The sequence below is a fragment of the Nerophis lumbriciformis genome, linkage group LG16, assembly GCF_033978685.3.
Source record: "Nerophis lumbriciformis linkage group LG16, RoL_Nlum_v2.1, whole genome shotgun sequence".
Lineage (NCBI taxonomy): Eukaryota > Metazoa > Chordata > Actinopteri > Syngnathiformes > Syngnathidae > Nerophis > Nerophis lumbriciformis.
In genome coordinates this window covers 16,470,306-16,493,165 of record NC_084563.2, presented here as the reverse complement: position 1 = coordinate 16,493,165, position 22,860 = coordinate 16,470,306, and the positions used below count along the sequence as shown (strand labels likewise).

General features: G+C 36.8%; 1 protein-coding gene across 4 annotated transcripts in view; it reads left to right on the top strand.

The window, feature by feature from the left end:
* The window catches only part of diaph2 (diaphanous-related formin 2), a 1,014,494-nt gene that overhangs the window by 563,249 nt on the left and 428,385 nt on the right, over positions 1 to 22,860 (top strand). For all 4 annotated transcript variants that reach the window (XM_061976707.1, XM_061976705.1, XM_061976704.1 and 1 more), the window contains 2 exons: positions 14,030 to 14,131; positions 19,816 to 19,910. In XM_061976707.1, coding sequence (XP_061832691.1) covers positions 14,030 to 14,131; positions 19,816 to 19,910 — 197 coding nt within the window. The remainder of the gene's footprint in view (positions 1 to 14,029; positions 14,132 to 19,815; positions 19,911 to 22,860) is intronic.

Here is a 22,860-nt window from a genome sequence, read left to right as displayed (position 1 = left end):
TACAATATTAACTATGACCGATAAAACACTGAATATTGACATATGAACGTCACACCCCCTATCAATTTACATATTTTACAATCAAGCGAAATGCAACAAAAATACAACAAACACAACAAAATATGAACGCGAAGGGTAAAAAAAAACAAAAAACTCCTACAATCTGATTTGTCACTAAACTTTAGAACTTTGTTGTAAAAATCTCCTTCCCTGACACCCGCATTTCAGGCTGGCCCCTCTGGAAACAAGTGAGGGGAGCAGTGAGCAGCAGCGGTGGCCGCATTCGGGAATCATTTTGGTGATTGGTGATTTGGTCAGATTATGCAAAAGCACCGATTCCAACCATTGAAATACTTTGTATAGTTCAAGACTTATGGTAATTTGAAAACATCACTGCACTTCATAATGGCAGCTACAGTTCCCATCTTAAAGATCTAAAACAATTATTTGGAAATGTCTGGAGGGCCGGGTTGAAAAGCATGTGGCCCCCCGGGCCTTAATTTGCGCAGGTCTGATCTAAAACATAACTGACATTCAAACCAGCAGACACAATTTTAGTTTGAAATATATATATATTTTTAATGAAAGCTCTTTGAAAGTATATTTTAGAAGTGTGTTTAAAAAGTATACACTTGTATGAATAGCCAATAAAAAAATAACCCATATAGTCAAACCATCAGGCACCATTTTGGATTGAAATAATTGAATTTAAACGTTTATTTTAGAAACTTCCTATGAAATCTCATCTGGTGAAAATGGCAGAATGTGAATACAACACACATATGGCCATATTTGTTTGAAGTTATTTTACGGAATGTCTTTGGAAATATATTTTAGAAGTGTTTCACGAAATGAAGACTGGTAAAAATAACATAACATAAAAATAACCAACACATTCAAACCAGCAGACACCATTTTGGTTGGAAATATTTGAGTTATGCCACGGAAGCTATTCAAAAAGTATATTTTTATGTTGCTACAGTTTGGTTATTATTTAGGTTACGTTAAGTATTGTTGGCGGTTTTTGAATGCATTTTTAAAGTGATTTAGAGGTAGAATTGATTGCTCCCATTAGCTGCATTGCTCACCACTAAGAACGAGCCATTTTTTACATGTTAGAATGCAAAAAAAAACACAAAAAATGGTCTTGTCTCTCATTATGGTTGTGAACAATAAAAAAAATTGCAGGTTCCCTTTAAGCCGTCAGATACCATTTTGGATTGAAATAATTGAATTTAAACATTTATTTTAGAAACTTTCTATGACATCTCATCTGGTGAAAATGGCAGAATGTGAAAATAACACACATATATGGCCATATTTGTTTGAATATTTGAGTAATTTTATGAAATGTGTATATTTTAGAAGCGTTTTACAAAAGCTAGACTGGTAAACATGACATCATATAAAAATAACCAACACATTCAAACCAGCAGACAGCATTTTGGTTGGAAATATTTGACTTATGTCACAGAAGCTATTTAAAAAGTCTATTTTTTATCTTGCTACAGTTTGGTTATTGTACAGGTTTCGGAACGTAAATTAGGTATTGTTGACGGTTTTTAAATGCACTGTTAAAGTGATTTAGAGGTAAGATTGATTACTCCCATTAGCTGCATTGCTCGCCACCAAGGACGAGTCAATTTTTCCATGTTACAATGCAAAAAAAAACACCCCCAAAAAAATGTTTTGTTTCTCATGATTGTGCACAATAAGCAAAATTCCAAAAAAAAGTACAGTTCCCCTTTAAACCATCAGATACCATTTTGAGTTATGAAGGTCATTTTATTGACATTCTCACATAAAATATGAGGGACATAATTATGTTATCAATTCCCAGTGAACAGTTACTTATGCATATGTTGATTATTGGACAGCCTTTAGTCACATGACACAAGTACAACGCCATTGGTGGATCTACGCCTGACATCCACTGGAATGATACCAAGTACAGTAGCGTATCTATTCAATACTACTATGATTACGTCGATTTTTTTTGGGCTCACATCTTCTTTTGTTTTGAAAATATGTATATGTGAAGTGGATTATATTTATATAGCGCTTTTCTCGAGTGACTCATATTTATATAGCGCTTTTCTCGAGTAAATTAAAGCTCTTTTACATAGTGAAACCCAATATTTAAGTTACATTTAAACCAGTGTGGGTGGCACTGGGAGAGGGTGGGTAAAGTGACACAACGGCATTGACTAGGATGGCGGAAGCGGGGATCAAACCTGGAACCCTCAAGTTGCTGGCACGGCCACTCTACCAACCGAGCTGTACCGCCCCAATTATGTTTATAAAGTCAGGAAATATGTCCCTGGACACATGAGGATTTTGAATATGACCATTGTATGATCCTGTAACTACTTGGTATCGGATTGATACCCAAATTTGTGGTATCATCAAGCAACAGAATAATAATTGATTATCACATTTAACAGAAGTGTAGATAGAACATGGTAAAAGAGAAAGTAAGCAGATATTAACAGTAAATGAACAAGTAGATTAATAATTCATTTGCTACCACAAAATAATGGAATGATAAATGAGACAGTATGTTACTGCATATGTCAGCAGCTAATTTAGGAGTCTTTGTTTGCTTACTTACTACTAAAAGACAAGTTGTCTTGTATGTTCACTATTTTATTTAAGGTCAAACTTGCAATAAAAAACATATGTTTAATGTACCCTAAGAGTTTTTGTTAAAATGAAGCCAATAATGCCATTTTTGTGGTCCCCTTTATTTAGAAAAGTACCGAAAAGTATCAAAACAATTTTTGTACCAGTACCAACATATTGGTATCGGGACAACACTAGTCCGGACCGGCACAAGTGTGAACATTTCAATACCGCTTTGTTTCAGTCTTGTCCACACATCCAGGAGTATTACAGACCGTAATCCTGCATCTCTCAGTGGAGTAGCCTCAACCTTAAATCTCCCTTCCCCATCCCCTCATAGTGTCATGAGCCCTGCGTCAATATTGTCCACCAAATGCATAAAGGCATGACCCGGGTCTTAACATACCCTGAGGGCGGACTTTAGCGGGATCCCCTTCCCATCAGCGCCGAAGAGCACCGGGGTTGCTTACAGTGGGAGACCTCGGCACAGCCAGGTTTTCCCCGATGATTGGCTGGCGGAGAAATCCATCCAGGATCCCAAGAGCGTGTCCAATTTAAGAGACAGAGTCAGAGCCTTCCCACACTCCTTTGCCCGTGACGGACAGCCGTGTTTAAAATACACTTGTTAAGAGCCACAGGTCACTGGCGCTGCTCAGAGTCATTGATTGAAGAGATTGTTTTATTTGCCTGACGCCGTTGTGTTTTCCTCTCCCGTCTCATTTTCTCTCTTTTCAACAACTCGTGTGTGTCAGTTAGAACTCTATTAGCTTGATGATACTGAGGACATGCTCCACGCTCGTGTTGTCCCGATACTGATATTTTAGTACCGGTACCAAAATTATTTCCATACTTGTCGGTACTTTTCTAAATAAAGGGGACCACAAAAAATTGCCTTATTGGCTTTATTTTAACAACAAATCTTAGCGTAAATTAAACATATGTTTCTTATTGCAAGAAAGTCCTTAAATAAAATAGTGAACATACAAGACAACTTGTCTTTTAGTAGTAAGTAAACAAACAAAGGCTCCTTATTTAGTCTGCTGACATAAGCAGTAACATATTGTGTCATTTATCATTCTGTTATTTTGTCAAAATTATTATGGACAAGAAAGCTTCAAGAAAATGTATTATTAATCTACTTGTTCATTTACTGTTAATATCTGCTTACTTTCTCTTTTAACATGTTCTATCTACACTTCTGTTAAAATGTAATAATCACTTATTCTTCTGTTGTTTGATAATTTACATTAGTTTTGGATGATACCACACATTTAGGTATCAATCCGATACCAAGTAGTTACAGGATCATACATTGGTCATATTCAAAGTCCTCATGTGTCCAGGGACATATTTCCTGACTTTATAAACATAATATAAATTGTTTTTAAAACGAAAGATGCTGTGATGCAAAGAAATATAGACAAAATCATAGTAGTATCGACTAGATACGTTCCTGTACTTGGTATCATTACAGTGGATGTTAGGTGTAGATCCACCAATGGCGTTTGTTTACATTGTGACGCCGGTGAGCTACGGTGTGTAGTGAAGCATGTTTAGCTATTCCTCGTCCTGCAGGGACAATACTTGTAAGAAACATACTTTGTTTGTCGCCACGGAGACCAGGATTAGTGATTTATAAGTAGCTAAAACACTGCCGACTGCGGCTGGACTTTAGCCATGTTTTAAAGCACCTCTTCCTGAGGGTGTTTCAGTGTTATAACTTCACCTTTATCGTTAGTTTTTAAGCCAAAATGCTTCCGTTCTCCCTTTTCTGTCTACACACTGTGTCTGCTTGTAAGTACTCCGTGATTGTGCGCTGCCGAACATGCTCCTTTGCTCGTAAACCAGCAATGACACAAAGTGACGGCGACGGGGACCCGGGGGGATGGTGGATCGGTACTTACTGAATATAGGTATAGTACCGAATATGATTAATTAGTATTGCAATACTATACTAATACTTGTAGACCATACAACTCTACTCCACAATCACACAAATACAAATACTGATGACTTGTTAGGTACAAAGTTGATCCATCACCCACTTATGTTTGTTTGATATAAGTACTGTATAGCGCATCAAACTGTGTCCAAACTAAAATATGAACTTTGTTGAGGCTATTATTCATGTTTACATTTTTCCTTTAGCGGAAATGTGCTTTTATATACAAACTTTACTATTTACGAACCCTGTTTAAGCACCAATTGGGTTGAAAAAGCGAGGTTTTACTGTATATCGAATGAAACCCATCATCAGCGGTTTCTCTGAGCTCCACTTCCACCGTTGGTGTCTCGGAGCTGTTAAACTTAAGAAGTTGTGTTATTTCGAACTGAGAGCACCACGGGGCTAGTGACAGTGGTGCGTGTTGGCAGGGTGACTGGATGCGAGGACAGTTTAGCGAATTGTTTTGACTTAAGTACAAAGTTGATCTGTCGCCCACTTGTTATGTTTTTTTATATAAGTACTGTATAGCGCTTCAAACTGTGTACAAACTAAAATATGAACTTTGTTGAAGCTATTATTCATGTTTCCTTTTTTTCTTTACAGGAAATGTGCTTTTATATACATACTTTACTATTTACAAACCCTGTTCAAGCACCAATTGAGTTGGGAAACCAAGGTTTCACTGTACATCGACTGAAACCCGTCATCAGCGGTTTCTTTGAGCTCCACTTCCACCGTTGGTTTCTCGTGGCTGTTAAACTTAAGAAGTTGTGTTATTTCGAACTGAGAGCACCACAAGGTTAGTGACAGTGGTGCGTGTTGGCAGGGCAACTGCATGCGAGGACAGTTTAGTGAATTGTTTTGACTTAAGTACAAAGTTGATCTGTCGCCCACTTGTTATGTTTTTTGATATAAGTACTTCAAACGCTTCAAACTGTGTACAAACTAAAATATGAACTTTGTTGAGGCTATTATTCATGTTTACATTTTTCCTTTAGAGGAAATGTGCTTGTATATACAAACTTTACTATTTACAAACCCTGTTCAAGCACCAATTGGGTTGAAAAAGCGAGGCTTCACTGTATATCGAATGAAACCCGTCATCAGCGGTTTCTCTGAGCTCCACTTCCACCGTTGGTGTCTCGTGGCTGTTAAACTTAAGAAGTTGTGTTATTTCGAACTGAGAGCACCACAGGGTTAGTGACAGTGGTGCGTGTTGGCAGGGCAACTGCATGCGAGGACAGTTTAGCGAATTGTTTTGACTTAAGTACAAAGTTGATCTGTCGCCCACTTGTTATGTTTTTTGATATAAGTACTGTATAGCGCTTCAAACTGTGTACAAATTAAAATATGAACTTTGTTGAGGCTATTCATGTTTACATTTTTCCTTTTGAGGAAATGTGCTTTGATATACAAACTTTACTATTTACAAACCCTGTTCAAGCACCAATTGGGTTGGAAAAGCAAGGTTTTACTGTATATCGACTGAAAACCGTCATCAGCGGTTTCTCTGAGCTCCACTTCCACCGTTGGTGTCTCGTGGCTGTTAAAGTTAAGAAGTTGTGTTATTTCAAACTAAGAGCACCACAGAGCTAGTGACAGTGGTGCATGTTGGCAGGGCGACTGCATGTGAGGACCGTTTAGCGAATTGTTTTGACTTAAGTACAAAGTTGATCTGTCGCCCACTTGTTATGTTTTTTGATATAAGTACTGTATAGCGCTTCAAACTGTGTACAAACTAAAATATGAATTTTGTTGAGGATGTTATTCATGTTTACATTTTTCATTTTACAGACATGTGCTTTGATATACAAACTTTACTATTTACAAACCCTGTTCAAGTACCAATTGGGTTGGAAAAGCAAGGTTTTACTGTATATCGACTGAAACCCGTCATCAGTGGTTTCTCTGAGCTCCACTTCCACCGTTGGTATCTCGTGGCTGTTAAAGTTAAGAAGTTGTGTTATTTCAAACTAAGAGCACCACAGAGCTAGTGACAGTGGTGCATGTTGGCAGGGCGACTGCATGCGAGGACCATTTAGCGAATTGTTTTGACTTAAGTACAAAGTTGATCTGTCGCCCACTTGTTATGTTTTTTGATATAAGTACTGCATAGCGCTTCAAACTGTGTACAAACTAAAATATGAATTTTGTTGAGGATGTTATTCATGTCTACATTTTTCATTTTACAGACATGTGCTTTGATATACAAACTTTACTATTTACAAACCCTGTTCAAGCACCAATTGGGTTGAAAAAGCGAGAATTCACTGTATATCGAATGAAACCCGTCATCAGCGGTTTCGCTGAGCTCCACTTCCACCGTTGGTGTCTCGTGGCTGTTAAACTTAAGAAGTTGTGTTATTTCGTACTGAGAGCACCACGGGGCTAGTGGCAGTGGTGCATGTTGGCAGGGCGACTGCATGCGAGGACCGTTTAGCGAATTGTTTTGACTTAAGTACAAAGTTGATCTGTCGCCCATTTGTTATGTTTTTTGATATAAGTACTGTATAGCGCTTCAAACTGTGTACAAACTAAAATATGAATTTTGTTGAGGATGTTATTCATGTCTACATTTTTCATTTTACAGACATGTGCTTTGATATACAAACTTTACTATTTACAAACCCTGTTCAAGCACCAATTGGGTTGAAAAAGCGAGAATTCACTGTATATCGAATGAAACCCGTCATCAGCGGTTTCGCTGAGCTCCACTTCCACCGTTGGTGTCTCGTGGCTGTTAAACTTAAGAAGTTGTGTTATTTCGTACTGAGAGCACCACGGGGCTAGTGGCAGTGGTGCATGTTGGCAGGGCGACTGCATGCGAGGACCGTTTAGCGAATTGTTTTGACTTAAGTACAAAGTTGATCTGTCGCCCACTTGTTATATTGTTTGATATAAGTACTGTATAGCGCTTCAAACTGTGTACAAACTGAAATATGAACTTTGTTGAGGCTATTATTCATGTTTACATTTTTCCTTTTGAGGAAATGTGCTTTGATATACAAACTGTACTATTTACAAACCCTGTTCAAGCACCAATTGGGTTGAAAAATCAAGGTTTCACTGTATATTGACTGAAACCCGTCATCAGCGGTTTCTCTGAGCTCCACTTCCACCGTTGGTGTCTCGTGGCGGAACTCTAGTCTTGTGTTTCGGAAGTGAACATGTGGTAGTGTTTAACTTGGTAATGCCTCGGGTTTTAATGGACTCGGTCTTGTGGGAGATATCGCATGGAAGGCGACCAGAACGGCAGAGTGTGGGCCAGCAGAACAGGCTGAAGTGTCGTAGGAACTCGTTATCGCAAAAAGACTCCCAAAGGAAAACCTCAGTCCAAGACCCACAAGGCGCTTTTGCGGATGCCAGTTGATCCTTAGTAAGCCAAGTGTGTTTTTTGTGCTCACGTTCATTTATTTTCCCAGCGTAATCCCCGTTAATTTGGTGACTCTATTTTGGCACGGAGAAGCTTTTGCCTCCCCCTCAGTTAATAGGATGTGTTACAGTTTACAGTTACACTCACCGGAGGATTCTCCTTGTGGGTTTATTTCAAGCCACAGTGAAACATTCAGGTGGCTTTTTCAACATCTCCCATCTCATATGTTGATTTTTTTCACAAAAATAATAATGAACACATTTAGATTCCAGCACTGGTCAATTTAGGGCAAGGTTATGAAAAAAAAAGCACTTTCATATATGGTTGGTAGAGTGGCCGTGCCAGCAATTTGAGGGTTCCAGGTTCGATCCTAGTCACTGCCGTTGTGTCCTTGGGAAAGACACTTTACCCACACTGGTTTAAATGTAACTTGGATATTGGGTTTTCACTATGTAAAGTGCTTTCAGTCACTAGAGAAAAGCGCTATATAAATATAATTCACTTCACTCCATATAGAGTGTAAGCCTTTACAGTCAGCAAAGCACTCCTGGAGGATGTTGTTGTGGCTTTTGCAGCCCTTTGAGACACTTGTGATTTAGGGCTATGTAAATAAACTTTGATTGATTGATTGTTGAATAGAGGATCTTGGACCAGTGTAAACATACTTGACACTATCTGGCCAGCGTGGTAACTGTTAGCATTTTGTGGTACTTGACCCATGTTACAGTTCGAATTTTAACATGCTAACATTAGCATTCTATATGTTTTACTTGTGTTAACATTTTTGACAAGCCATTCTGTGAACTAAAACTTAAGGAATGGAGTATCCTGGTAGTGACATTATATAACGTCCTGAGAGCCAGCGTCCTCTGCAGTGGACACTCGTGTTTTGCATACAGTGGTTCTGGGTTAGTATTTGCCTCATCCCTCACTCAAAGGGCGGTTTATGTTCCGGAAAATCCGGTATTCATCAAATGACTTTCAAAAAGCTTAGACATTTAATTAAAAGGCCTTGTGGTTAGAGTAGGTCGTGAGTTCAAACGTGAGTCATACCAAAGACTATAAAAATGGGACCCATTGCCTCCCAGCATCAAGGGTTGGAATTTGGGGTTAAATAACCAAAATGATTCCCAGGCGCGGCCACCGCTGCTGCTCACTGCTCCCCTCACCTACCAGGGGATGGAACAAGGGGATGGGTCAAATGCAGAGGGTAATTTCACCACACCTAGTGGTACTTTAACTTTAATTTAACTTAAAATATGATGAATGAAGTTAGGGCTGCAACAATTATATTATATTGATTAATTTGATTCGAAAAAAAGCTTTAATTTATATTCCGTTGGTGTGATTAATCGTTTAATAAGTGTAACTAATACCTGTTTATTTCAATAATTTTCCCTAAAATACGCATTGAGGCCACAGCGTGTGTTTTATCCGATTACTTAATCACACAGGTTAATTGGTATACTATTTGATTATTGATATAATCGATAGTAGGGCTGTGAATCTTTGGGTACCACACAATTCAATTCGAGGGGGCAACAATTCAGAATCGATTCTCGACTCAAAATCAATACTTTTTAATAACATCGGGTGCCAGTTTTATGATTAACTACATTCCTCCATAAAATTAACAGCTTTGAAAACTTTTGATATTACTTAAAATAAAACTAGTTTTGTTCATTAAAATGTTACCCAAACAATAAAATAATTGTTTTAAAATTCCCTGCCTTTTAATTGTATCTTCTAAAAGGTGCATAGCCTAAAATGATAATTGATAATAATGACTGCCAGAGGTCAGCATTTTTCAACATGCATTAGCTCTGCAAAAATTAAAATATTTTTGCACCCAGAAACTATTAATACATACTATTAAAAACTGTAAATTGAAACAATCTTATCACATGCTGCTGTGTATCCATGTTGCACTGGAAGTCAATATTGTACCAATCACTTGTATGGATTTTATCAGGGATTATCTCAACAAACGCAAATCCGCACAAGCTGTACGTCTTTGTTGTCACGGTATTAAACTTCAGCCACTGAGCAACTCGTCCAACACGTTTAAATATTGGCGAGCGCGGCGATCAGATGTTACGGGTCGACACTGTTGGACACGTTAAGCTCGCTTGGCACCCCCGCGCTGGAATGTTTCAAAAGATAAACACAAACTTTTGTCAAATAGGACGTTAGGGTAAGTCTGATCTATTGAGTGATTATCATGTAGTCCGCAGTTGGCGTGACAAGACCAGAGGAATGATAAACAAGCTAGTGAGGCCTCTATGTGTGTGTGTGTGTGTGTGTTTGTGTGTGTGTGTGTGCGTGTGTGCGTGTGTGTGTGTGTGTGTGTGTGTGTGTGTGTGTGTGTGCGTGTGTGTGTGTGTGTGTGTGTGTGTGTGTGTGTACAATGTGTATATGTGCATATGTGTATGTATGTGTATATATATGTATATGTATGTGTATATATATATATATATATATATATATATATATATATATATATATATATATATATAAGTATATATATGTATATATAAGTGTATGTATGTATGCATATGTGTATATGTATGTATGTATGTATATGTGTATATGTTTGTTTGTATATGTGTGTATATGTATGTGTATTTGTGTATATGTATGTATATTTGTGTATGTGTCTGTGTGCATATATATAAATGTATGTATGTATGTATGTATGTATATGTGTTTATGTATGTATGTGTATTTGTGTATATGTATGTATATTTATGTATGTGTGCATATATATAAATGTATGTATGTATGTATGTATATGTGTTTATGTATATATGTAAGTATATGTGTATGTGTGCATATATATATATATATATATATATATATATATATATATATATATATATGTATGTATGTATGTATGTATATGTGTTTATGTATATATGTATGTATACGTGTATGTGTGCATATGTATGTATATATGTGCATATATGTATGGATATATGTTTGTATATGTATGCATGTATGTATATATGTGTTTATGTATGTATACATGTATGTATGTATACTTGTGTATATGTGTATGTATATGTATGTATACTTGTGTATATGTGTATGTATATGTATGTATACAGTCCATATGCATACGCATAAACTATATGTATGCATATTGTATATATGCATATGCATAAATTATATGTATGCATATTGTATATATGCATATGTGTATATGTACATATGTAGATATGTTTGTATGTATGTGTATATGTATATATGTTTTTTTTCTATACACTATACACACACACAATCAGTTTTGAAAGTGGTAGACAGACAATTACACGCTTAATATTTGTCTTGTCTTTTAGCACTACTTATTTGTATAAACGCCCCCCTACCACCCCCCCTTATGTAGGAGTTGGGAGTTAGGCAGGCAGGTGTCTTCAGCCTACGTGGGACTACCCAGGAGATGTTCCCTCTTTGATTGTTTCTTCAAACATGAGACGCCAGTGCAGGGGGAACAAGATGTTTGTTCTAGATTTCTTGGGAGACTCCTCCTGGGAGACACCTCCCCCTCCTCCTTCTCTTGAGCAGTTGTTAAGATTATCAACAAAATCTGCTGCCATGCAGAAGAAGCCTCTTTGCAAATGGTTTCCAAATGATAACATTGCACGGTGCCGTTATGGTCGTAGTTTATTTTGAAACATGCATAATGACGCAACGACCTGTAACACAAACACAAACAAATAAAACATAAATAATGAATAAGTAATTAGAAAGTTCTCATAAATATTTGTTTTTCAGTTGCGAACAGTTTCTTAAAGTAGATCTTATAAGTACATTCTTTGACATCTTTGCTTAATCCATTCCATAATTTACTTCCACATACTGATATACTAAAGTTTTTAAATGTTGTGTGTGCACACACATGTTTAAAGTAACATTTTTCCCTGAGGTTATATTTCTCGTTTTTTGTTGAGAATAATACATTCTTGGCTATCAGGTTATACTTTGCTTTGTGCATAATTTCACCTGTTTGCTAATGCACCAAATCATTGAATTTCAATATTTTTGATTCAATAAATGTTATCTATAACTGACATTATGAATTACCCTGCCATTTTTTGTAACACCGTTAATAAATGGTACTTATTTCCCCATTGTTCTGCACAATAACTCCGATATGGTAACACTAGCGTGCAGTAGAGAATAGGGAATGTTTTTTTTTGGGGGGGGTGCGTCCGGTTTTTCTGCTCGTGTGGAATGGGGTCTCTCGCTGGCTTGGGGACCGGCTGTCTCCTGCTTCTCCCGTGCCTTGTTCTCTGCCTGGCGCGTCGGTCTACGGCCTGCTGCTGGCTTGCCAGGCGGCACGGTGAGCCTGGTTCTGGGGGTCCTGTCACTGGCCAGCTTGCCTGCCTGGGGCCGGTGGTCCTTTGTTCCCTGGGTACCGCACCTGCACATACTGGGAGACAAATCTATTGTACATACAAACGCACATGCACACAGTTATTCATACATCTATACATACATCCATATACATATGCGCACACATTGGTACTTACGCACATGCACTAGTACATACACTTTCACATACATACACAAATCCAGTACATACATCCACACACACATTCACTATACAAACATACACATTCTGTACATATCAAGTACATATGCATACCTACACTCATGCATATAATCAAGCAAAACACGGCACACTGATACAGCTTAACCTATTTTAACGATAACAATCTACAAGGTTAATATAGTTTGCTTCGCTTTCTTCCCCTCCATTTTTCTGCATTCTTTTGACATTCAAGTTTTCATTACATATATGTATTACTACATTCAAATCACCTGTATTGCTGATAATAGAGGTACTTGTTATTAATTATCAATAGTGCTATTTCTATTGGTCTTTGTAGTGCAATCTTGTTCATTGTTATTTCTGTTAATTGTTCTTTCACTTTCATTCCTATCATTTTCTGTATAACATTTGTACGTATAGTATTTGCTAATGTTCTGTTGTCTCTGTCTTATCCCCCTTCGGTCTTCCTTTTTTTATTCTTCTTTCTATCCCCTCCTCCTTTGTCCAATCCATTTAAAAAAGTCAAATACAAAAATAAAAAATAAAAATGGTCAGTAGCGTTGAAATGTTGCTACTCAGTATGCATACTACACTTATCGTTCTGTAGTTTGCAATGAACTTATCAGCGGTTTTAATGCTGACTCTGCGCTTTGCTCCTTACCACTATTACAACATTGGTGTGTCGTGCAATATACTTGTTAATAAGTAGCTCTGCTATGTTTTTGTCGTCTTCCCTGATTTCGCAAATACCACCCTCTCCCCCCAACTGTTGTCTGCTTCCAATCAATGCCCCATTCTCTTTGCGGTCTTGGTCAATCAACATCCCATAAATGATTTAACCTGAATGTATAGTAGTTCCATTGTTTGCACCGTGTTGACCCACAAATGAGTCACCTATTGTGGTGGTTTCTAGATAGATAGATAGATAGATCATACTTTATTACTTCAGGAGAGTTTCCCTCAGAAAAATAAAAATTCCAGCAGCAGTGTACATATTTGAGATATAATTTAAAATAATAATTTAAAAAAAGAAGTAAATGATGGAGGTATAAATGAGAATAAAATGGAAAATAAAACCATAAAAATAAAAAGTAGTAAAAAGTAAAAATATAACCGTAAAAATATGAATAAAGCAAGAGGAACTAGGCAGTAGTGACCATGTTATGAAGAGAGAAAAAAATGAAGAAAAACGGTAATACTGTCCGTTGTATGAAATATGTGATGTGTATATTGCACCTTTTAAAATGTATTGCACTGTTAATTGCACATGTTTTTGTTGCAGTTTATTTTAGTATTATTAGGTCCACCGGTGTGTGTGAGTGGCAGGAAAACAAGCTTGCACTTGCTTTAGAGTAGTCGTTCGGCACCACAATTGCTTTACTTAAAATCTCTACATTGTAAATATAAGACTACTGTTGTCTGTTTTTACTAAAAAAAAAAATAATGTCTTATAATTAGGTCATTATTGCATATTTGCATAATTGCGTACACAATCCAAAATACTCATGCTATATCTTTTCTCTTCCTTCCACAGCGCGAAAGGATGTGAAAGATGAAACTGACGACAGAATGACACAGTTTAAGAAGAAGGCAAAGGAGCTTCGTATTTTGGACGCAAAGACGGCGCAGAATCTGTGTGAGTATATTTCCGAGCCTCGCTGTAAAGATGGTCTGTTTCTCTACATCCGTGAAGAGTTTTTGGCAAACAAAATGATGGGAAGGCTTTATTTAGTATCGATGGGGTTTTACAATGCCCTTCGGGGACTTGTTTCCTTGGCAATTGGTACTCGTCATTACGAGCGCATATAGATTGCGTGTAGGCTTCTCTGTCTTTTAGCATGTGGGAAATAGATTCTTAACACAAGTGAGCCCTCCAGCTACATGTAAGCAATTCAAATCTCCAGGGGCCTAAATTGTTCGGTTAATGGTGTGTCTCCTCCATGCCCCATGCGTTCAGGTCTTAGCAGGAGGGAACAGTACTAAGTGCACATTTTCTACACACTATAAGAGGGGAGTCTGTTCTTTTTCACCTGGAGGCCGCATTGGGCCAAAAAAAAATGGCCGAGGTCCGAAAGCCAACTGCATGTAAAGTAACATATATGTATATGTGCATGCATATATGTATATATGTATATACAGTATGTATGCATGTATATACAGTGTGTGTGTATGTGTGTATGTATGTTTGCATGTGTGTGTATGTATATATGTATATGTATGTATGTATATGTATGTATGTATATGTATGTATGTATATGTATGTATGTATATGTATATATGTATATATGTATGTATATGTATGTATGTATGCATATGTATGTATGTATATATGTATGTATATGTATGTATGTATGCATATGTATGTATGTATATGTATATATGTATGTATATGTATGTATGTATGTATATGTATATATGTATATATGTATGTTTATTTATATATATATATATATATATATATATATATATATATATATATATATATATATATATATATATATATATATATATATATATATATATATATGTGTGTGTGTATGTATATATATATATGTATATGTATATATATATATATATATGTGTGTGTGTGTGTATATATATATATATGTATATATGTGTGTGTATATATATATGTATATATGTATGTATGTATATATATATATATATATATATATATATATATATATATATATATATATATATATATACATACATACATACATACATATACATACATATATATATATATATATATATATATATATATATATATATATGTATGTATGTATGTATGTATGTATATATATATATATATATATATATAACGTGTATGTGTATGTATGTATGTGTATATGTATGTGTGTGTATACATATTAATATGATGGATATATAATTTATTTAAATATGACGACCTTCTTAACCTTTTTTGTAATTAATCACAAATATTAACCAGCAATAATGTGCCAAACATGGATAACTGTAGGGAGTGTTTCGCATTTTTCCTATCATGCTTTGTAATGGATTTACGTGGGTGTCATTTAGGATTTATTATGGTGCATTGATGTTTGTTTTATAAAGTCCACAACGTTCAGTGAGCAGGTTATGTGTGACCATGTCTGACATTTTGCAGTTGGTTGGATTTGTTTTCTTTTTTTTTTCTTTTTTTTTTTTTGGTACCATGACTAGAGAAGGTTGTTTGTTTTGGGTCATGTTAATAAATGCTGCACAAACTTCCCTTGAAAGTATAATTTAAGGTAATTGACCTGTATTACCAATGTTGTTTACTAGATGACGACTTAATGACAGCATCAAAATTGTCAGTTTAATAAAATTATGATAACTCATAACGTCTTGTGGGCCAAACGGAAGATGTCGACGAGCCGCAGTTTGGCTCCCCTGCACTATGAAGTAAAATCAACATATGAACCCTCATATTTTGTGCAGTTAACTTTAATCGTTTTTCACCGTCCAAACGACTAAACAGTTTGTGAAAACATCAAACTATGATAGAGCATATGGACGCCCAAGGTGTCGCGCATGCATGGCTGTGACGGCGTTCGTTTTCGCCAATGCCATCAGTCATTAAAATGCAACAAGGGCTTTGGAATACGTCAACCCACCCCCGCCCCTACCGACATTTGGCTTTGCGGCTTGTGGTCTCCAATCAAAGCTTCATCAACATACGTGGCTTTTCTCTAATGAAGGCTATGAAAGCCTCCGTTGAAATGTTTAAGGACGACGTGTTGCAGTTGAAGTGACCGTGATTGCGGTCGCCAGCAGGCTGTCATTAAAGACAACGGGTCTCCACCAAGTTATGTGTTAGGGACCTAACAGAACAAATTATTGGAAAATTAACACGTTAATATCTGATAAGTGACTTTCATAATGCACCTGGGACTCCTACCTGGAATCACATGTACTTCACTGTAGGCATTTTCACCAGTACTACTAATCAACAGTTGTACACATTATTATTCTTATTAACGTATTTTTCCGACCACAATGAGCACCAGATTACAAGGCACACTGCCAATGGGCGGGTCTATTTAGGTGTATTTTTTTTTGTTTAATTTTTTATTTCATTTTTTATTTTTTTCACGTTAAAAAAAATAAGTCTATTTTTATACAAAAAAGTGCATTAAAGGGCTCATTATGTTGTTTTTTTTCTCCATGTAAAACACTCCCCTGTGGTCTACATAACATGTAATGCTGGTTCTTTGGTCAAAATGCCGCATAGATTGTTTTACAGACCATAATTAAGCCGCTTTCTGACTGTTTATTCAGGATGAAAAGACGTCTAGATAGCTTACTTGTTGTTGCCTCCGGTCGTTCTCCGAGCCACAACCGAGACGGCTATTCACTTTGCTGCTAATTCGAACACTGTTAGTTCCGGACCAGTTGTAGTTCTAGAGTGATGTGAAGTGAATTATAATTATACAGCACTTTTCTCTATGCACATTAACTCATGCTAACGTGCTAGCGTCATAGCATGTAAGTAAGAGTTGTTTTAGTTCTATTGTAAAACTAACAAACGTTGCTTGGAGTGATGAATGAATAATCCATGCGAGTAGAAACACTATGCCTGGCTGGAAGCCGAACAGCACTCCGGTAGAAAAAAAAAACAAAGCACTACCTGTAAATGGAAGGACCCCTGCAGTGAGCGAACTCGTCCATTGCACGAACAATACTACTATTTATCGGTGTATTTGCTTGTTTTTTTTAACTACTTTTATTATGGCTGTTGTCGGAGAAAAACCCACAAACTAGCCACACCGTCTTATAAACCGCAGGGTTCAAAGTGTAGGAAAAAAAGAGCGGTTTGTCTGGAATCTACGGCAGTTTATCATGTCTCTTAAGTTATGCGACTACACTTCCAGCTTAGTTGCTGTTTCTAACACAAGAGATACATTTTGTTGTCTATTATATAGGTCATAGGTATATACCAATACGAAATATTTGGTAAATGTTTATTTACATACCTAACACAGCAGTAAAAAAAAAAAATCTATTTTTTTTTTCTTTCTCAGTGTACAAGAATGAAGGTGTGTGTTGCTGGACCCGACTTGGACATTATCTGGACTGGACCTGGTTTAAAAAAAAAAACCTTTAAACGAAGCTAATTTCATTTGCAACCAGGTCTGGTGAAGATAAGGTCCTTTCTTTCCTTTTTTTTTTTTTTTTTTTTTTTTTTTTTTTTATAGATAAGATAAATAAATATTTTCTTGGATAAAAAGGAAAGTAAAACAATATAAAAATAATTACATAAGCGAGAAAAAGGAAAAAAAAAGAAGTAATTAAATGAAAATGTTAGTGGACCAGCAGCACAAACAATCAAGTGGGCTTTAGGGACTGTGTTGTGTCCCTTGCAGAAGTGTTGTCCATGTTGTGGGAACCAGAATATTGATAGCAGAAAGAAACAACCCCTTTTGTGTGAGTGGGTGTGTATGAGTGTGAATGGGGGAGGGAGGTTTTTTTTTGGGGGTTGATGCACTAGTTGGAAGTGTATCGTGTGTTTTTTTCTATCTATGTTGATTTAATAAAGATAAAATAAAATTAAAAAAAGAAAAAAAAACACAGCAGTAAAACGGATAATCAAACAAAACAGAAGCCACCGTCAGACTCAATAAATCCACGATGACGTTTTGGTCATTTCAGTGAGGAATTTTTGAAACTGAAACAATACAAAAAGACTGCCACTGTAAGTTAATAACTTTAACAAAGACAGACGTGTTTGCATATTAGCTAATGATAACGACGCTGGCGTTATTACATCACAGTAGCATGTACAAATATGCATGAAAACACTCCTACAGACATCACACATGGGATGTTTTAGTAAGTAAGGGTTGTTTTAGTTATATTGTAAAACTTACAAACGTTGCTTGGGGTGATGAATGAATAATCCATACAAGTAGAAACAATATGCCTGGCTGGAAGCCGAACAGCACTCCGGTTGAAAAAAAACAAAGCACTACCCGTAAATGGAAGGACCCCTGCAGTGAGCGAACTCGTCCATTGCACGAACAATACAACTATTTATTGGTGTATTTGCTTGTTTTTTAACTACTTTTATTATGGCTGTTGTTGGAGAAAACCCCACAAATTAACCGCACTGTCTTATAAACCGCAGGGTTCAAAGTGTAGGGGAAAAAATGAGTGGTTTATAGTCTGGAATCTACGGTAGTTTTCTTATCGCGTCTCCTAAATCCTGTGACTACATTTTCAGCTTAGTTGCTGTTTCTAACACACAAGATTCATTTTTGTGTTTTTGCTCTGTTTAATACTGTTAACTCACTCATAATTAGAGATTCCCGATAATATCGGACTGCCAATATTATCGGCCGATAAATGCTTTAAAATGTAATATCGGAAATTATCGGTATCGGTTTCAAAAAGTTTAGTTTTTTTTTCCTGTCTATCTTCTCAGGCAAATCATATAGTTGATGTAGATGCCCATATCGGCTGTTCTGATTGAGCCCAGTTTATAATTCCCTGTAATACAGTATGCCAGGCAGTCTTGCACTAAAGGAGGACTATGTCATTATTGACTTTATTACTCTAGTATACTCTGGACTGAAGCTGTGTGCCTTCATTGGTTCTGTCGCTGCTGTTTTGAGGCATGTTAAAAAAAAAAAAGCACTTTGTGACTTCAATAATAAATACGGCAGTGCCATGTTGGCATTTTTTTTTCCATAACTTGAGTTGATTTATTTTGGAAAACCTTGTTTAATGCAGTGGTCCCCAACCACTTTTTTTTAATTATTAAATCAACATAAAAAACACAATATATACATTATATATCAATATAGATCAATACAGTCTGCAGGGATACAGTCCGTAAGCACACATGATTGTATTTCTTTATGACAAAAAAAAATAAATGCAAATAAAAAAACATAACCCCCCCACCCCCACCGGTCCGTGGGACAAATTTTCAAGCGTTGACCGGTCTGCAGCTACAAAAAGGTTGGGGACCACTGGTTTAGTGCATCCAGCGGGGCATCACAACAAAATTAGGCATAAAAATGTGTTAATTCCACAACTGTATATATCGGAATCGGTAATTAAAAGTTGGACAATATCGTAATATCGGCAAAAAAGCCATTATCGAATGTTTAGTCAACCTTATTTTCCCAAGCCGTCCTGTGGAGAGACAAGCATTATATTTGTTCTCACTAGTGACACGATGGCGCTTTTGTTGTGCCATTTTTGTTTTTTCAGCTGCAATGTTGTTGTTTTTTAAAGAACGGAACTAAAAGGAAATTGTTCTTTTTTTTTTTTTTTTACCCCCCCTCTCTCTATTTCTTCACGTCTCCACAGCAATTTTCTTGGGCTCCTTCCGCCTGCCCTATGATGAGATCCGAGACATCGTGCTGCAGGTGGACGAGGAAAGACTGAGCGAGTCGCTCATCCAGGTAAGACCTCCGGTGTGTCACTGCGTGTAACCTTAACCACGGAAACCCAGGGGGGGGGAGGCTCGGGGACCCTGTTGAAAGCGAGCTGTGATGGCACAAGCTGGTCTCGTCATTGTCCTTCGGACCATGGAGACCCCGGCATTCATCCCCTCATAATGGACGATGGAGGACGAGACTTGGCAAAGTGTCCACAAGTCCACCCACCTTTCCTCCAGCCTTTGTCTTAAAACATGATGGATGAGCTCACTAAAGGCCACTCCTCATTTAGCCCCATTTTGGGTTGTTTTTGGTGTTTATAATGAGAAAACAGAAGGGTATATAAAAACAATAAAAATAGATGCATCACTATGCACTTTAGACTGTCTGTAGGTTTAATTGGTGCCTATCCACACAGCACCCCCTACTGGGCCTTAATTAGTAGTCCTGATAACCTGTAATTGACTGTTAATTGAGCAGAAAATAAAGATGGAACGTTATGAGGCGGCTTTGTGGAAGTGGAAGGCAATTTGGTCGTTGATCTTTTTCCACACCTTTACCTAGTTGAGGGTGGAAATTGCCAGGTGGTCTTGCTGTGCCCCCCCCCCCCTTCACCTTCCCCTTAAGTGTTTGCATCGCAAAGACTTTGTTGTACAGAAAGTAGATCGAAATCTGGTGTTTCATCAAATCATTACACAAATACACAAAATTAACGTTGTATAAAATATTAAACAAAAGATGGAGATTATATACAAAACAACAGTGACGTGCAGTCAGGGGAGGCAGGTGAGGGGGGGCCTCACATGCCATCATGGAAAGAAAAAAAATGTAAAAATAAAAATGCAATTGTTATATGTATCCAGTGATTATACTATAAAGTTATTTTCAATTTAACTTCACCAGTTTTAGATTGTTTTTATTCAAAATCGCTGAATTTTCACATTTGCCGTTCAAATACTGAGAAGAGACTTGCGGTGAGTCACCAGCCAGTTGAGCCTCACCATGGATTGCGCAATGACTCGGCTAACTGCTGGCCTGCTGTGCAGTGAGACCGTATTGCTATATGAATTATATTATACATTTCCATAGTTTAGTTAGCTGAGGTATATAATGTACAGTTTGTCAACAACTGTATGTGTGTAACATATTTCTTGTGCTGAGCAATCATAAAACTGCTGCGAAGACGCACTGTGTGAGGCTCGCAGTAATCCCGCCTCCTGGTGGTAGAGGGCGCTGGTGATCCCAGAGATCATTCTTGCGACTACTCGGCTGCAGAAGAAGTGACAACAAGCAGTAACAGTTAGCAGAGATCGTTTATTTTTTCCTCTTGCCTGAACTTTTAACATGGATGATTACATATCTAAAATAAAACAGTTTTCTAAACTGGACTTTCAATCGAAGCAGGAGGTAATAATTAAAAGAAGATCTCCATCGAGACAGAGAGACTTTTAAAACTGAAGAAAGATAAGGAAGACTTCTATAAACAAGTTATCGATGCTTTTGTTCAAAAAGAGTGGCGCATGGACTTCATTTATAAGTAAAGGTAAAACCATAATAACATTTTTTTTATTAGATTTTATTTTTTGTGTGCTACAGTTTGTATGTGTAAAGTTAAAGTTAAGTTAAAGTAGTAATGATTGTCACACACACTAGGTGTGGTGAAATGTGTCCTCTGCATGTGATCCATCCCCTTGCTCACCCCCTGGGAGGTGAGGGGAGCAGTGGGCAGCAGCGGCGCCGTGCCCGGGAATCATTTTTGGTGATTCAACCCCCAATTCCAACCCTTGATGCTGAGTGCCAACCAGGGAAGAATGCTGGTATGAGCTTTTAAACATAACCCGTTAACTGCTGCCAATCAAATGGTGAATAAGATACTCTTTAGGGTTCATATGTTTGTAAATCTGACTGTGATGAAGTCAGTGCCTCACCAGCCATCAACCTCACCGCACGTCACTGCAACACAAAACAAACATACAGCAATGTAAAAATGCAAAATAATAAGACGATTAATAAAGACATATGCTAAAGCAAGCTAATAAATTGTTATAAAAATAATAATAATAATACATACAGTTTTTTTGAGTCATGTGAATGCCCCAATCAATGTAATAGAAAATCTGAATAACTGCAGTATTAATTTAGAAAAAAAAAAGTTTCAATAAACCGTAGGAATGGTTTGAAAATTGAAGAGCTGAAGCTCAACTGAAATGCTAGTGTTGTCTCGATACCAATATTTTGGTACCGGTACCAAAATGTATTTCGGTACTTTTCGATACCTTTTGTAAATAAAGGGGACCACAAAAAAATGGCATTATTGGCTTTATTTTAACAAAAAATCTTAGGGTACATTAAACATATGTTTCTTATTGCAAGTTTGTCCCTAAATAAAATAGTGAACGTACAAGACAACTTGTTTTTTAGTAGTAAGTAAACAAACAAAGGTTCCTAATTAGTCTGCTGACATATGCAGTAACATATTGTGTCATTTATCATTCTATTATTTTGTCAACATTATTAAGGACAAGTGGTAGAAAATGAATTATTAATCTACTTGTTCATTTACTGTTAATATCTGCTTACTTTCTCTTTTAACATGTTCTATCTACACTTCTGTTAAAATGTAATAATCACTTATTCGTCTGTTGTTTGATACGTTATATTAGTTTTGGATGATACCAGAAATGTGGGTATCAATCCGATACCAAGTAATTACAGGATCATACATTGGTCATATCCAAAGTCCTCATGTGTCCAAGGACATATTTCCTGACTTTATAAACATAATGTACATTTTAAAAACTAAAAAAGATGTGATGCCAAACAATAGTAGTATTGACTAGATACGCTCCTGTACTTGGTATCATTACAGTGGATGTTAGGTGTAGATCCACCAATGGTATTTGTTTACATTTTGACGCCGTAGAGCTACGGTGTGTAGTGAAGCATGTTTAGCTATTCCTCGTCCTGCAGTAAT